We start from the raw sequence: 17,184 nt of genomic DNA on the forward strand, positions 1-17,184 counted from the left end.
GCTCCCTACTAACAGTTCTTGTGCTGACGTTGCTTCCAGAGGCAGTTTGGAACTCGGTAGTGAGTGTTTCAACCAAGAACAAATTATTTTTCGTGCTACGTGCTTCAGCACTCAGCTGTCCAGTTCTGTGATCTTGTGTGGCCTACCACTTCGCGGCTGAGCCGTTGTTGCTCCAAGACATTTCCAATTCACAATAACAGCACTTACAGTTGACCGGGGCAGCTCTAGCAGGGCAGAGCTGACGGTGCCACGTTGAAAGACACTGAGCTCATCAGTGAGGCCATTCTACTGCCAATGCTTGTCTAAGGAGATTGCATGGCTGCGTGCTCTATTTTATACACCTGTCAGCAACGGGTGTGGCTGAAATAGCTGAATCCACTAATTTGAAGGGGTGTCCACATACTATTGTATATATAGTGTATGTGGTGATAATCAAAACAAGCACAGCAGACTGTCTTCAGTAGTTAATGGACACAACAAGGAGACAGGTGGGTTAGGAGGTGTGGGAAGAAGCATGTTGGAGGCAGATAGATAGTCATGACTCATGTTGTGACACAGGAGGGGGAGTGGGATGTCCTTCCAGGATAAGGACTCTTTGGGACCAAGATCTTCACTAGTCAGTCACTGCTGTGTTGCTGCCCTCTGCTGGAAAGAAAGTAGTTTGGCGCACAATACAGGCATGTTATAGAAATAATAACAATGTAGTCAGCTTCTCTGTATGATAAGGATAAAAAGTGTGTGACTAATTAGTGATCTATTGTACACATACAGTAGTAATGTATGGTCTTATCTGTTTCTTTGTTGAGAGATTAGCGTCATCTGTGTAGGTACTTGAGCATAGCCGTGGGAAGTAGGGGTGCTGCAATTAAACAAAATAATGTTCTGCAAATGATTTTTCCCCCTCAAAATCAGTGCACTGGGCCTTTATTACTCCTGTATGAGCAGATAAAAATAGTGGACAGCGGCGCAGGGAGAAAATATTCTCTCAGCACCTCCTTCCCCCCCACAGCCATGTCCATGACAGACAAAAGAAGTCAACACTTACCTGTGTGGTGTAGGGCTAGTGAGCTGTAGACCACATTATCATCTGGTTCTGCCTAGAAGAGAGGAGGGACACACAGGTAGAGAGGAGAAAAGGGACTATTTGTCATGATAAAATATAGGCTACAGCTTGGAAACACTTCAACCATTTGTTGCAGAATAGCTGAAACTGGATGAGATACATAAAGACATTAAAACTCCAAAATGTTTACACCATAACACATTTTCAGTGTCTACACCCTATACACCAATGACAAAGCACAAACCATAAACCCTCTTTTTCAAGTACTCTGACGACACAGCCATCCTTCCAGCAATATCAATCATCCGTTACCCAAGTCAATGAATGTTGCCACAATAACTTCCTGGATCTCAACGTTTCCAACAAAATAAATAACCACTGAATTTTGCAAATAAAAAACCTGTAACAGCTGTTGAAATGATGATTCCTTCATTCAAATACCTCTGAATTGAAATAGACCACAAGCTCACCTTTGATCAACACAACACTGAAATAACAAAGACGTTCCAGCAACGTCGGTTTGTCATCAGGCGTCTGATCAAGCTGTCTGTCAAACCCAAACTCATTCTGCTAGTCTACCAGAGCATCATCACCACTACTCATCTACTGAAGTATCTGCTACCACAACATGCTCACAGTCTCACACCACAATAAACTATTAAGGATCACCAACACCGCATCTAAACTGATTGGACTCCCCACTCCAAAACACTCCCTTCTTAATGAAGGAGCTATCCAGAGTAAAGCCCACCACATGATCTCCAGTCCAGACCACCCACTACACCACTGCTTTGATCTTCTCCCATCAGGTCAGAGATAGACTATTAAATGTCTCACTGAAAGCTTCAGGAGGAGTTTCATCCCAGGGACCATCACAACTCTAAACAGTTCCATGGATCTTCCTCCTATGGGCAGGTGGGTGGTGCTATTTATGTCTGACTGTTGTTTGTTTCCTGATGTTCCTCTTGTAGGACAATAAACCTGATTATGATATGTGACTTCATCTATAACCCCACCAGTCTGTCAATCTTTTAACATCATAGTGATCAGAATATCAGCCTTACAGTACCTTGGTCTGTACATTTAGCTGGTTCCTCCTCTTGGGGACAACACTGCTGTACTTCACATCATCATCACCTTTGGCAGGAAATGGGTCCAGCTGTAGGGCTAGTGAGCTGTAGACCACATTATCATCAGGTTCTACCTAGAATAAAGGAGGGACACACACAGGTAGAGAGGTGAAGAGGGACAATTTGTGATGATGGAATGTAGGCTACAGCTTGGAAACACACGGAAATAGGTACATTAATGCTCACAAGGCTGCCAGCCCAGACGCATCCCTAGCCGCGTCCTCAGAGTATAACCCATCTGGACAACAGGAATACCTATGTAAGAATGCTGTTCATTGACTACAGCTCAGCCTTCAACACCATAGTACCGTCCAAGCTCATCATTAAGCTTGGGGTCTGAACCCAGCCCTGTGCAACTGAGTCCTGGACTTCTTGAGGGGCCACCCCCAGGTGGTGAAGATAGGAAACAACACCTCCACTATGCTGATCCTCGACACATGGGCCCCACCAGGGTGTGTGCTCAGCACCCTCCTGTACAACCTGTTCACCCATGACTGTGTGGCCATGCACACCTCCAACTCAATCATCAAGTTTGCAGATGACACAACAGTAGTAGGCCTGATTACCAACAATGATAATGTATGTCCTCAAAGTGAGCAAAGAAGTTGTTATACTCCGGACTCCAACAATGCTCATCCTAATATTTCTATATTTCTTAATTCCATTGTTTTCCTTTTAGATCTGTGTGTACTGTAGTGAATTGTTAGATATTACTGTACTGCTGGAGCTAGAAACACAAGCATTTTGCTACACCTGCATCTGCTAAATATGTGTATGCGACCAATAAAATATCATTTTATTTGATGAAGACATAAAACTCCAAAACGTTTACAGCATAACACATGTTCAGTGTCTCACAAATATGTGACTTCATCTATAATTTATCCTCATGCACCAGTCTGCCACATAGCCGACAGTACAACACAGCTACAACTTAATCTATTAACATCATAGTGATCAGAAAAGCAGCCTTACCTTGGTCTGTACATTTAGCTGGTTCCTCCTCTTGGTGACAACAGTGCTGTACGTCACATCATCACCATGGTCAGGAAATGGGTCCTGCTGGTAGAGACACACAAAGGGGGTTAATGATAAAAACTCATCATCAGTCTACATGTATGAGATACCTTGTACATTTACATAATCCACAATATAAGGCATGTATTTGTTTTAACAACATTGCGATATGAGCTTTCTTACTCTCAAACAGCACAGTATCAGTCAGGTATTTTTTTTTACCCTTATTTTACCAGGTAAGTTGACTGAGAACACATTCTCATATACAGAAACAGTCTGGGGAGTAGATCCATTGGAGAGGAGTGGGGATGAATGAGCCAATTGTAAGCTGGGGATGATTAGGTGACCATGATGGTATGAGGGCCAGATTGGGAATTTTTCCAAAACACCAGGGTTAACACCCTTATCCTTACAATAAATGCCATGGGATCTTTAGTGACCACAGAGAGTCAGGACACCCATCCGAAAGACTGGGATATTTTTTTAGACCAGAGGAAATAATGCCTTTTACTGGCAACTCCAACACCTCTTCCAGCAGCATCTGGTCTCCCATCTTGGGACCAATCAGGACCAACCCTGCTCAGCTTCAGAAGCAAGCCAGCAGTGGGATGCAGGGGTGAATGCTGCTGGCATACCATACCAGGTCAAATAGGAACAGGACAGAGAAGCAACATAGGCCAACAATGTCTGCGAAGCTGACCAGGAAATCACCTGAAAGACCCACTCCAGCCTCCCTACAACATTTATCACCTGAATTACTATACAAATGATGTCCTCAATTGGTTATCTATTCTTCCCAGAAGGACTGCAAAACCTTGAATTTTGCAATTACGCCTACAAACTATTTTACTATTTTACTCAGAATATATTTTTTACCTTTAAGTATGTGTACTTTACTGTACCTATACTTGGAATATCATGTTTCAACTGGAATAGTTCAGAAATATCTGGAGTGGTACTTTAACCAGTGACTGTTCTTCATATCCTATTATTAGCTCTACACTGTAAACCACTTTGACAAACTGACATCACACTGTCTCAACAGTCCTGGGTATGTAACATTGACTGTAAATATAGAGTTAACATGGTTAAATTGTACAGTTACAATGGACATGAAGCTGTTGCTGAAGAGTTAACGTGTGATTTAAGTCCATCTGATGTCCTGTCCATGGCCATGTCTTTCATTTTTCACAGACAGTGGATTACCCACAAGGCCTTGAGTCAGATGAGAGGAACATGAGTGTAGCCTACCACTGAGGTGTTTGTTGTCTGGTCCATGGCCTTATTGTCCTCTGGAATAAAGAAAGAGATGCAGTATTAGAGACCTCTGAGATACACTAGAATAATACTGAATACATTCATCATAGAAGAGTTATACTTTTGAGTCTCCTCCTCTTATGTCAAGTTACATTGGTTATAACATAGGCTAATACAGTTCTATTCAAGGAAAATATTGATTGTCTCATGAAAATATCTACAAAATCAAACGTATTACTTTTAAATTACAGTCATTATAGAATGAATACTTACTATGCTTTCTCCACATCTTCCATGTGACTAGGACACCAGCCATCACCACCACCAACATGCCCAGAGGAATCAGTAGGACTTTTAGATGTATGGAACTGATGGTGAAAGACAAGTTTATTGTAAAATACAGTCCATAAAACATCACAGAGAAATAGATTATCATTACTTTTTTTATGATGTTTTTTTTCTGCTGTTATGACAAATGGAAATATTTGTTCAGCTCTTCACACCTTTTATGTGTGAAACTTGACCATCCATGAATAGAATGCTGCTACTTCTACAACCACAGAGATATGTGTCATAGGCATGGTAAGGATTGGACCAAGGCGCAGCGGGAAAAGTGCTCATCTTCTTAATTTATTTAAAGAAAACACTTAAACAAAATAAACAAACGACGATAACAGTTCCATAAGGCTCCCAGGCTATACAGAAAATAACCACCCACAAAACACAAGTGAAACAAACACAACTAAATATGGCTTCCAATTAGAGACAACAACAACCAGCTGTCTCTAATTGGAGGTCATTGCCAAAAACCCAACATAGAAATAGAAAACTAGATTTAAACATAGAAATAGAAAACATAGAAACTAAACCAAAACACACAAAACAAACACCCCCTGCCATGCCATGACCAAACTACAATGACAAATAACCCCTTTTACTGGTCAGGACGTGACCATATGAAGAAGTGGTAAATGGCTCTATGATGGTAAATGTCTCTATAACAGTGTCTTGGCCTATACTCGTTGTGAAAACATTTCAGGAGGGTGTATTTGTGCCCTAAACTCTAGTGTGAACAACAGAAAATGTTGCCTTTATTCATATTTCTATTATCATCCATTTGGAAGAGTAAGTGTGAAATACAGCTGAATGGGTGATAATTACCCCATGGTGTCCTTCTCCTTGCCTCCCTCAGGTCCTTGGACTGTGTTGTCAGTCTGAACAGGCTCAGCAGTTGGAGAGAAAGAGGATTGTTCAGTGGTTGGAGCTTGGGTTGCTGTGAGGTAAAAACAACAATGGTATTATGACTGGTGTACCAGAGACACAGGGTAGACTGAACTGGTACAAGAAATTATGGCTAAAATAGGACCTTCTTGTCCAGCTTATTTCATTTACCCCAACGTGGATTTTAACTTAGTACTGTTGAGTTCAAACCAGTGGTAGGACCACTAATTATTCCCAAAAGCTTTTAATCAGGTTACAATCCAATTTGTTTCAGATGATCAGCAGACTGGATAAAACCAGCTTAATAGTTAATTCTACGTATCTGATTGCTCTCTACTCACTGGTCATAGTAGAGGTACTTTGTGTGGTGGTTTGTTGTCTGACAGTGATTTGAACAGGCATCATAAAGTCTCCCCCTCCACACCTGTACCAGCCAGTGTTCTCCATCTTCAAACCACTCATAGTCACCGTTAAGACGTTTCCTCTGGTGGCATCAGTGGTCTGCTGTCTGGTCTCTATAGTCGTAGAATTCCTCTCACAGGAAAAATTGACACCAATCCTGCACCACCACTTCCTATTTCCAGTGTCACTATAGTAACATTTTACAATGACACTCCCTCCTTCAACTCCAGTCACCTCCCATTGGTCCACATAGAGTTTTGGAGTACCTGAACACAGAGGTACAGACACCAAAGAAGGTCCTGAGTGATCAAGTGTTTTTTTGTGACAACTGACCACAAATATCATAATGATGATATGATGTATAGAGAACAGAAAGTAGACATATACCAACATCCCATATGTCAACTTAATAGTGAAACCAGTAAATGTAACCAAAACACCAGTCATGTAATCACATGGAATAGTTACAAGGACCTTACCAGCAGTGACAAATAGTTGGAATCTTTCTATCATGACATTTGATCCACCAATGATCTCCACAGCACACCAGTAAAGTCCAGAGTCCACTGGCTCCAGATCAGTCATGGTCACAGTGAAGGTTTGCTTCTTGATGTCATCATAGACTGAGGCCTTATGTATGCTCTCAGTATGTACATCAGGGGAGCATCTTTTCAAAAAATCTAATTTACACAAGTATTTCACATGTGTTTTGTATTTCAGATCATACCGACATGGGATGGTGGTGGAGCCTCCTGTCTTCACAGACACACGATAAGCACCTGTAGACACAACAGAGAACACCTCAGATTGGAATTCAAGCAAATTCTCATAGCATGAAAATTACATTTAATCTGGACTATAGCACACACATCTTCAGAGTTTCAGCATGTGTCCAGTCCCAGTCCCTGACCTCAACATCAGCACTTCACAGAAACATGTAAAGTTTTTTTTGTTATTGGGCTATCCAAAAATAACTTTGTTTATGCAGATTTTTCATGTTACTTTTACTTTCTAGACATATCTTATATACATGGCACTTCTGTTACGCAGTAGTTACACAACAACATATAGTTATTAGATATACATTACATCTGGATAGATAGTACTTAACCTTATCCAGTATTCATTAAGATTGCGCCGGAGAGTATGGCTGCCGTTTCATGGGCTCTTAACTAACCGTTCTATTTTGTTTGTTTTCTCACATTTTATGTAACTTATTTTGTACATAATGTTTCTGCTACCGTCTCTTATGACCGAAAGAGCTTCTGGAAATCAGAACAGTGATTACTCACCTTTAACTGGATGAAGATTTTCTCTTTAATGAGTCAGACGAGAGGGATTAACCCCAGACACAAGAACATGCCCTCATCCCCGTCATTCGCGGGAGAAAGAGACGGAAACGATATTGTGGAAAGATATCGGGGTGCCTTGTGAGGATCCGCCGACGAGTGGCTAATTTGACCTTGCCATCCATACTACTGGCCAACGCACAATCGCTGGAAATGAAATTGTACGAGAAAAAGTCACGCATATCCTACCAATGGGATATTAAAATCTGTAATATCTTATGTTTCACAGAGTTGTGTCTGAACGACGACATGATTAACATACAACCGACGGGTTACACACTGCATCGGCAGGATAGAACAGCAGCCTCTGGTAAGACAAGGGGTGGAGGTCTATGTATATTTGTAAACATCAGATGGTGCACTATATTTAACCTGTTGGGGATTGGGGGCAGTATTGACACGGCTGGATAAAAAACGTACCCGATTTTATCTGGTTACCACTCCTACCCAGTAACTAGAATATGCATATACTTATTACATATGGATAGAAAACACCCTTAAGTTTCTAAAACTGTTTGAATGGTGTCTGTGAGTATAACAGAACTCATTTGGCAGGCAAAAATGTGAGAAGGTTTCATTCAGGAAGTGGCCTGTCTGACAAGGTGTCGTTCTTCTTGTCTCTGTTTATTGAAGAGTGAGGATCTTAGCTGTCCCGTGACACTTCCTACGGCTGCCATAGGGTCTCAGAAGGCGGTAAAAAGCTGAATCGTGGCTTTGCAGGCTCTGGCTGAAAAAAAGTAGCGCGTTTGGGTAGTGGCTGGTTACAGTACTGTGAGACTCAGGCTCGTGCCCGCGTCGACCGAAAGCTTTGTTTACTTTCCTCTGTTTAGCTAAATGGACATTCCCAGTCGGAATATTATCGCTTTTTTACGAGAAAAATGGCATAAAAATTGATTTTAAACAGCGGTTGACATGCTTCGAAGTACGGTAATGGAATATTTAGATTTTTTTTGTCACGAATTGCGCCATGCGCGAGACCCTGATTTACCATTTCAGATAGTGTCTGGGACGCACAAACAAAACGCCGCTATTCGGATATAACGATGGATTATTTTGGACCAAACCAACATTTGTTATTGAAGTAGCAGTCCTGGGAGTGCATTCTGACGAAGACAACAAAAGGTAATCAAACTTTTATAATAGTAAATATGATTATGGTGAGTGCTAAACTTGCCGGGTGTCTAAATAGCTAGCCCGTGATGCCTGGGCTATGTACTTAGAATATTGCAAAATGTGCTTTCACCAAAAAGCTATTTTAAAATCGGACATATCGAGTGCATAGAGGAGGTCTGTATCTATAATTCTTAAAATAATTGTTATGCTTTTTGTGAACGTTTATCGTGAGTAATTTAGTAAAATGTTAGCGAATTCCCCGGAAGTTTGCGGGGGGTATGCTAGTTCTGAACGTCACATGCTAATGTAAAAAGCTGGTTTTTGATATAAATATGAACTTGATTGAACAAAACATGCATGTATTGTATAACATATCCTAGGGTTGTCATCTGATGAAGATCATAGAAAGGTTAGTGCTGCATTTAGCTGTCTTCTGGGTTTTTGTGACATTATATGCTAGCTTGAAAAATGGGTGTCTGATTATTTCTGGCTTGGTACTCTGCTGACATAATCTAATGTTTTGCTTTCGTTGTAAAGCCTTTTTGAAATCGGACAGTGTGGTTAGATTAACGAGAGTCTTGTCTTAAAATAGTCATATGTTTGAGAAATTGAAGTAATAGGATTTTTAAGGTTTTGAAAATCGCGCCACAGGCTTCAAGTGGCTGTTACGTAGGTGGGACGAATTCGTCCCGCCTAGCCCAGAGAGGCTAAGGAAGTCTCGAGGTTTTGCTCGTCTGAGGTAGAGTATCTCATGATAAGCTGTACACCACACTATCTACCTAGAGAGTTGTTATCTGTATTTTTTGTAGCTGTTTCCATACCACCACAGACCGATGCTGGCACTAAGACCGCACTCAATGAGCTGTATACCGCCATAAGCAAACAGGAAAATGCTAATCCAGAAGCAGCGCTCCTAGTGGCTGGGGACTTTAATGCAGGGAATCTTAAATCTGTTTTAACTAGTTTCTATCAGCATGTTAACCTTTATGGGCTAGGTGGGACGCAAGCGTCCCACCCGTGGTGCACTCCATCAACAGCAGGTGGATTTCAAGAGCGGCAAATTTGAATCCAAATAAATGTCAAAATTCAAATTTTTCAAACATACAACTATTTTACACCCTTTGAAAGATAAACATCTCCTTAATCTAACCACGTTTTACGATTTCAAAAAGGTTTTACGCCGAAAGCATAAATTTAGAGTATGTTAGGACAGTACATTTACAAGAGTTGTGTGTAATGTTGTGCCAATTCAAAGACAGGCGTCACCAAAACCATAAAATCAGCTAAAATTATGCACTAACCTTTTACAATCTCCAACAGATGACACTCCTAGGACATTATGTTAGACAATGCATGCATTTTTAGTTCTATCAAGTTCATATTTATATCCAAAAACAGCGTTTTACTGTGGCGTTGATGTTCAGGAAATCGTTTCCCTCCAATAACCGGCATTCAAGTCAGCACCACAAATTAAATAATTAAAATTAGAAAACATTGGTAAAATATTATATTGTCATTTAAAGAATTATAGATTTACATCTCTTGAACGCAATCAACTTGCCAGATTTAAAAATAACCTTACTGGGAAATCACACTTTGCAATAATCTGAGCACTGCGCCCAGAAAAATACGGCGTTGCGATACAGACTAGCCGCCATGTTGGGGAGATCTAAAATCGAAAATACTATGTAAATAATCCATTACCTTTGATTCTCTTCATCAGATGTCACTTCCAGGTATCACAGGTCCATAACGAATGTAGTTTTGTTCAAAAAAGCTCATCATTTATGTCCAAAAATCTCCGTCTTGTTAGCACATGATCTAAGCCCGCCGGACTTCACTTCATGAACGAGGGGAAAAAATATATTTACGTTCGTTCAAACATGTCAAACGTTGTATAGCATAAATCATTAGGGCCTTTTTAACCAGAACATGAATAATATTCAAGGTGGACGAATGCATTCTCTTTTATAACGTATTGGAACGAGGGTACCCAACATGAACTCGCGCGCCAGGTGTCTAATGGGCCATCATCGTTCCATGGCTCTTGTTCGGTCAGATCTCCCTCCAGAAGACTCAAAACACTTTGTAAAGGCTGGTGACATCTAGTGGAAGCAATAGGAAGTGCCAAAATATTCCTCAGCCCCTGTGTTTTTCAATGGCATAGGTTTAAAGGTAATACAACACATCAGGTATCCACTTCCTGTCAGAATCTGTCTCAGGGTTTTGCCTGCCAAATGAGTTCTGTTATACTCACAGACACCATTCAAACAGTTTTAGAAACTTTAGGGTGTTTTCTATCCATATATAATAAGTATATGCATATTCTAGTTACTGGGTAGGATTAGTAACCAGATTAAATCGGGTACATTTTTTTATCCAGCCGTGCAAATACTGCCCCCTAGCCCTAACAGGTTAAATGTGCAACCAGAGGGAAAGAAATCTCTAAACTACCTTTACTCCACACACAGAGACATGTACAAAGCTCTCTCTCACCCTCCATTTGGAAAATCTAACCATAATTCTATCCTCCTGATTCCTGCTTACAAGCAGAAATGAAAGCAGGAAGCACTCGTGACTCGGTCAATTAAAAAGTGGTCAGATGAATCAGATGCTAAGCTACAGGACTGTTTTGCTAGCACAGACTGGAATATGTTCTGGGATTCTTCCGATGGCATTGAGGAGTACACCACATTAGTCACTGGCTTCATCAATAAGTGCATCGATGACGTCGTTCCCACAGTGACTGTAAGTACATACCCCAACCAAGAGCCATGGATTACAGGCAACATCCGCACTGAGCTAATGGATAGAGCCGCCACTTTCAAGGAGCTGGACTCTAAACCGGAAGCTTATAAGAAATCCTGCTATGCCCTCCGACGAACCATCAAACATACAAAGCGTCAATACAGGACTAAGATTGAATCATACTACCAATGCTCGTCGGATGTGGCAGGGCTTGCATACTATTACAGACTACAAAGGGAATAACAACTGAGAGCTGCCCAGTGAAACGAGCCTACCAGACGAGCTAAATTACTTCTATGCTCGCTTCGAGGCAGGTAACACTGAAACATACATGAGAGCACCAGCTGTTCCGGACGACTGTGTGATCACACTCTCCGCAGCCGATGTGAGTAAGACCTTTAAACAGGTGAACATTCACAAGGTCTCAGGGCCAGACGGATTACCAGGATGTGTAATCCGAGCATGCGCTGACCAACTGGCAAGTGTCTTCACTGACATTTTCAACCTCTCCCTGTGTGAGTAGCTTCCCTGTGGCTCCGTTGGTAGAGCATGGTGTTTGCAACGCCAGCATGGTGTGTACAACGCCAGGGTTGTGGGTTCGATTTCCACGGGGGGGCCAGTAAAAAAAAAAAAAAAAATGCATGAAGTGTATGCATTCTCTACTGTAAGTCGCTCTGGCTAAGAGCGTCTGCTAAATTACTAAAATGTAAAAAATTTGTCTGTAATACCAACATGTTTCAAGCCGACCACCATAGTCTCCGTGTCCTAGAACACTAAGGTAACCTGCCTAAATGACTACAGACCCGTAGAACTCACGTCTGTCGCCATGAAGTGCTTTGAAAGGCTGGTCATGGCTAACACCATTATCCCAGAAACTGTAGACCCACTCCAATTTGCATACCGCCCCAACAGATCCACAGATGATGCAATCTCTATTGCACACCACACTGCCCTTTCACACCTGGACAAAAGGAACACTTACACTAATTGAGAATGCTATTCATTGACTACAGCTCAGCAACATCATAGTGCCCTCAAAGCTCATTACTAAGCTAAGGTGCCTGGGACTAAACACCTCCCTCTTCAACTGGATCCTGGACTTCCTGAAGGGTAGAAAACAAGACATCCACCATGCTGATCCTCAACATAGGGGCCCCTCAGGGGTGTGCACTCAGTCCTCCTGTACTCCCTGGTTACTCATGACTGCACGACCATGCATGACTCCAACACCATCATTAAGTTTGACAATGACACAACAGTGATCACCAACAATGGCGAGACAGCATATAGGGAGGAGGACCTCTGTACCACACTGTGTCAGAGGAAGGCCCCAAAAATTGTCAAAGACCCTAGTTATAGACTGTTCTCTCTGCTACCGCACGACAAGCAGTACCGTATCGCCAAGTCTACGTCCGAGAGGCTTCTACACAGCTTCTACCCTCACGGTAATGTAAAAGTGGTATTTTTGGGGGATCCAATGCTTAATTATCATTGTAATCCAGAGAGGTTCGAAAAATTATCTATATTCTCTATGAGGCTGTGCAGGGATCCAGATTGCAGATTTAAGAGAACTTGAGTCATCAGCGTACAATAATACCTTTGTTTTTAAGCCCTGGATTTCTAGCCCCTCTATATTATTGTTGGATCTGATTTTAATAGCTAATATTTTGATCGCCATCATAAATAGATACGCCAGCAGTGGACAACCTTGTTTTAGTCCTCTTGACAGCTTAATACTTTCTGAGAAGTAGCCATTATTTATTCTTTTATACCTAAGGTTACTATACATAACTATCACCCATTGTATAACAGATTCTCCAAAATTAAAATTGTCCAGGCATTTATATATATATTAGAGTCGTACTGTATTAAATGCTTACTAGAATTTTCATTGTGTTCTATTATTTACTGTTCTTATATTATCTCCAATGTATTGTCTATGTAAAAAACCTGTCTGATCAGATTGAATAATATCCAACAACACCATTTTAATTCTATGTGCTATGCATTTTGGATAACAACACTGAAATGTAAGGGCCTCCAGTTTTTTAGGTGGACTGGAACATTTTAATTAATTGTTATTATTTAATGTCATCACCCCTTGTGAGTTTCTTTTCCTATGACAGGAATATATTTCACCGTCAGAAGTTGTGCCTTTCCAAATCATGTCCAATCAATTGAATTGGTCACAGGTGGGCCCCAATCAAGTTGAAGTAACATCAAGGATCAATGGAAACAGGATGCACCTGACCTCAATTTCGAGTCTCATAGCAAACGGTCTGAATTCTTATGTAAATAAGTTATTTCTGGGGATTTTTAACATATTTGCAAAATTTCTAAAAACCTGTTTTTGCTTCGTCATTATGGGATATTGTGTGTAGATTGATGAGGAAAAAATGAATTTAATCAATTTTAGAACAAAGCTGTAACATTTAACACAGTGTTAACCAGCCAGCCGTGCATTAGCGGAGTTAACAGAACCCGTTTACACACCTAACCCAAATTGCCGGTGTGTATCAGAACAATAATATTTCCTTTGCATGTTTGAGATGGAGATTTATTGTTTACATGGTGTCAAAAAGATAGTGATACCAATTGTTATAGGATCATATAGTCCTACTCCAGTAGAGAACCTAGACAGGTTATTAACCATCCTCCTCTATCAATACTTCATCCTATCCTACTGTAGCACCACAGAGCTGTCAATATTCTTTTATCTTAAATTCTATTTGTTACGATTCACATCGGCCAAAAGGACAGCACAGTATAACAGACAATTTCGAGCCTCACAGAAAATGGTCTGAATACTTATGTAAATAAGGCATTTATGTTTTATGTTTTCAATACATTTACAAAAATGTCTAAAAACTTATTTTCACTTTGTCATTATGGGGTATTGTATGTAGATTGATGAGGATTTGTATTTAATTAATACATCTTTGAATAAGTCTAGTGTAACAAAATGTGGAAAAATACTTTCCGAATGCACTGTATCTGCTCAGAGCCTTTTGAGAGTGGAGTAGGGCACATCATCTCTCCACTATTTCATGGGGGAAATGCTCATTAATAGAGAACGGTGTGTTCTTCAGCTCCCTACCCAGTTTGCCCCCCAATTTTTCTGAACAAAATGTATTTAGAGACTGTAAAGAGACCAGCAAATCAGCTCAAAGTGACTTTAATTTTGGATATCTGTTCCATAGTATTACCATGCATAATAGAGAGATATATGTGATTGTATACACATGTAAGCAAGGTTTGAAGTGATTATGTTTTAGTCATCTGTTTCGGCATCTTGTAATTATGTTCCGGCCCTCTGACCATCCACTCAAGAAAAGATCAGGCCGCAGCTGAATCTAGTTGATGGCTTTTAGGGAGTCCACGGTCGTTTTCAATAACTTATTTTCAGCTCATATTTCTTCCATTATTTTATTGCTGTAAACCCATTATTGCTGTAAACCATTGTTATAAAAACCTCCTCTTCCATTGTTACATTTGGAAGTTTAGAAGGTGGCTTCCCTTCAGTTTCACTCGAGGAGAGATCTGTTCTTGTTCGCTTCGATGTGTATGATTCTTGTTGGAGCATATCAACATGTTGATTGATAGATAGTTCAATCAGGTTCTCTACATTATTCAGAATGCTTGTTTTGAAGTTATCAGTTAATCCTCAATTTTACGATTAATTTATGGGACAAGCTGTGTCTACCACATTGCCAATTCCCACATAATTTTCCCCCTAAAGAACTTGTTACCCTTACCTGAGAGTCTGGAGAAGATGAGGAGGAGGAGGAGGGAGAGGGAGAGATGAGAAGCCATTTCTGGGTCTGTGTCTCCGTATGTTATATGGTACAAATGCACAATGTGTGTGTCAAGGACCAAGAGACCAAAGAGAATGACTGAACTTCCTAATAGCAATGGCTGTCTTTAACTCTCTTCCTGCTTCTGTTTGAGTGTATATGCCTCCCTCAGTGGCAGATAGAAACTATTACATTCTATCAACTAGTTGTAACATAAGGCTCTACAAATGATTACTTTATTAAATTAGCACATTTGTATATCTTATATCAAATAAAATCAAGTATATTGTTAACTACCCAGCAGCCTTTTTAGTTGGTGTTCAGCAGCAAAAGTTGAGATGGAGTCAGAAGTTCAGGTGCAAGAAGAACATTTTTAAACTAGGTGGTTCGAACTGTGAATGCTGATTGGCTGACAGACATGGTATATCAGACCGTATACCACGGGTATGATAAAACATTTATTTTTGCTGTTTTAATTACGTTGGTAACCAGTTTGTAATAGCAATAAGGCACCTCAGGGGTTTATGGTATATGGCCAATATACCAAGGTTAAGGGCTGTATCCACGCACGCCACGTTGCTTTTTCCCTAAGAACAGCCATTAGCCATTGTATATTGGCCATACACCACACCCCCTCGGGCCTTATTGCTTAAATATATATACTGCTCAAAAAAATAAAGGGAACACTTAAACAACACAATTTAACTCCAAGTCAATCACACTTCTGTGAAATCAAACTGTCCACTTAGGAAGCAACACTGATTGACAATACATTTCACATGCTGTTGTGCAAATGGAATAGACAACAGGTGGAAATTATAGGCAATTAGCAAGACACTCCCAATAAAGTAGTTGTTCTGCAGGTGGTAACCACAGACCACTTCTCAGTTCCTATGCTTCCTGGCTGATGTTCTGGTCACTTTTGAATGCTGGCGGTGCTTTCACTCTAGTGGTAGCATGAGATGGAGTCTACAACCCACACAAGTGGCTCAGGTAGTGCAGCTCATCCAGGATGGCACATCAATGCGAGCTGTGGCAAGAAGGTTTGCTGTGTCTGTCAGCGTAGTGTCCAGAGCATGGAGGCGCTACCAGGAGACAGGCCAGTGCATCAGGAGACGTGGAGGAGGCCGTAGGAGGGCAACAACCCAGCAGCAGGACCGCTACCTCCGCCTTTGTGCAAGGAGGAGCAGGAGGAGCACTGCCAGAGCCCTGCAAAATGACCTCCAGCAGGCCACAAATGTGCATGTGTCTGCTCAAACGGTCAGAAACAGACTCCATGAGGGTGGTATGAGGGCCCGACGTCCACAGGTGGAGGTTGTGCTTACAGCCCAACACCGTGCAGGATGTTTGGCATTAGCCAGAGAACACCAAGATTGGCAAATTCGCCACTGGCGCCCTGTGCTCTTCACAGATGAAAGCAGGTTCACACTGAACACGTGACAGACGTGACAGTCTGGAGACGCCGTGGAGAACGTTCTGCTGTCTGCAACATCCTCCAGCATGACCGGTTTGGCGGTGGGTCAGTCATGGTGTGGGGTGGCATTTCTTTGGGGGGCCGCACAGCCCTCCATGTGCTCGCCAGAGGTAGCCTGACTGCCATTAGGTACCGAGATGAGATCCTCAGACCCCTTGTGAGACCGTATGCTGGTGCGGTTGGCCCTGGGTTCCTCCTAATGCAAGACAATGCCAGACCTCATGTGGCTAGAGTGTGTCAGCAGTTCCTGCAAGAGGAAGGTATTGATGCTATGGACTGGCTCGCCCATTCCCCAGACCTGAATCCAATTGAGCACATCTGGGACATCATGTCTCGCTCCATCCACCAACGTCACGTTGCACCACAGACTGTCCAGGAGTTGGCGGATGCTTTAGTCCAGGTCTGGCAGGAGATCCCTCAGGAGACCATCCGCCACCTCATCAGGAGCATGCCCAGGCGTTGTAGGGAGGTCATACAGGCACGTGGAGGCCACACACACTACTGAGCCTCATTTTGACTTGTTTTAAGGACATTACATCAAAGTTGGATCAGCCTGTAGTGTGGTTTTCCACTTTAATTTTGAGTGTGACTCCAAATCCAGACCTCCATGGGTTGA

The 17,184-nt window shown here is 41.6% G+C and overlaps 1 protein-coding gene across 1 annotated transcript; it reads right to left on the bottom strand.

The window, feature by feature from the left end:
• Positions 1-452: 452 nt before the first annotated feature.
• Positions 453-15,171, bottom strand: LOC106571217 (uncharacterized). The gene is made up of 10 exons (XM_014144011.2): positions 15,056-15,171; positions 6,570-6,869; positions 6,030-6,356; positions 5,629-5,740; positions 4,741-4,835; positions 4,462-4,502; positions 3,169-3,255; positions 2,133-2,267; positions 1,046-1,097; positions 453-645 (listed from the first exon to the last, which is right to left on the bottom strand). Exons 1-10 carry the CDS (start codon positions 15,111-15,113, stop codon positions 614-616), a joined length of 1,239 nt encoding a protein of 412 aa, XP_013999486.2. The 5' UTR covers positions 15,114-15,171; the 3' UTR covers positions 453-613.
• Between the last annotated feature and the right edge of the window lie 2,013 nt (positions 15,172-17,184).

The sequence above is a fragment of the Salmo salar genome, chromosome ssa01 (genome assembly GCF_905237065.1).
Source record: "Salmo salar chromosome ssa01, Ssal_v3.1, whole genome shotgun sequence".
In the NCBI taxonomy this organism is placed as follows: Eukaryota; Metazoa; Chordata; class Actinopteri; order Salmoniformes; family Salmonidae; genus Salmo; species Salmo salar.

Coding starts and splice junctions, on each gene's coding strand:
- LOC106571217 (XM_014144011.2), bottom strand. CDS start 15,113: ATGGCTTCTCATCTCTCCCTCTCCCTCCTCCTCCTCCTCATCTTCTCC. Junction 6,357..6,569: donor CCAACTATTTGTCACTGCTG/GTAAGGTCCTTG, acceptor CTCTGTGTTCAG/GTACTCCAAAACTCTATGTG. Junction 5,741..6,029: donor AAGTACCTCTACTATGACCA/GTGAGTAGAGAG, acceptor TTTACCTCACAG/CAACCCAAGCTCCAACCACT.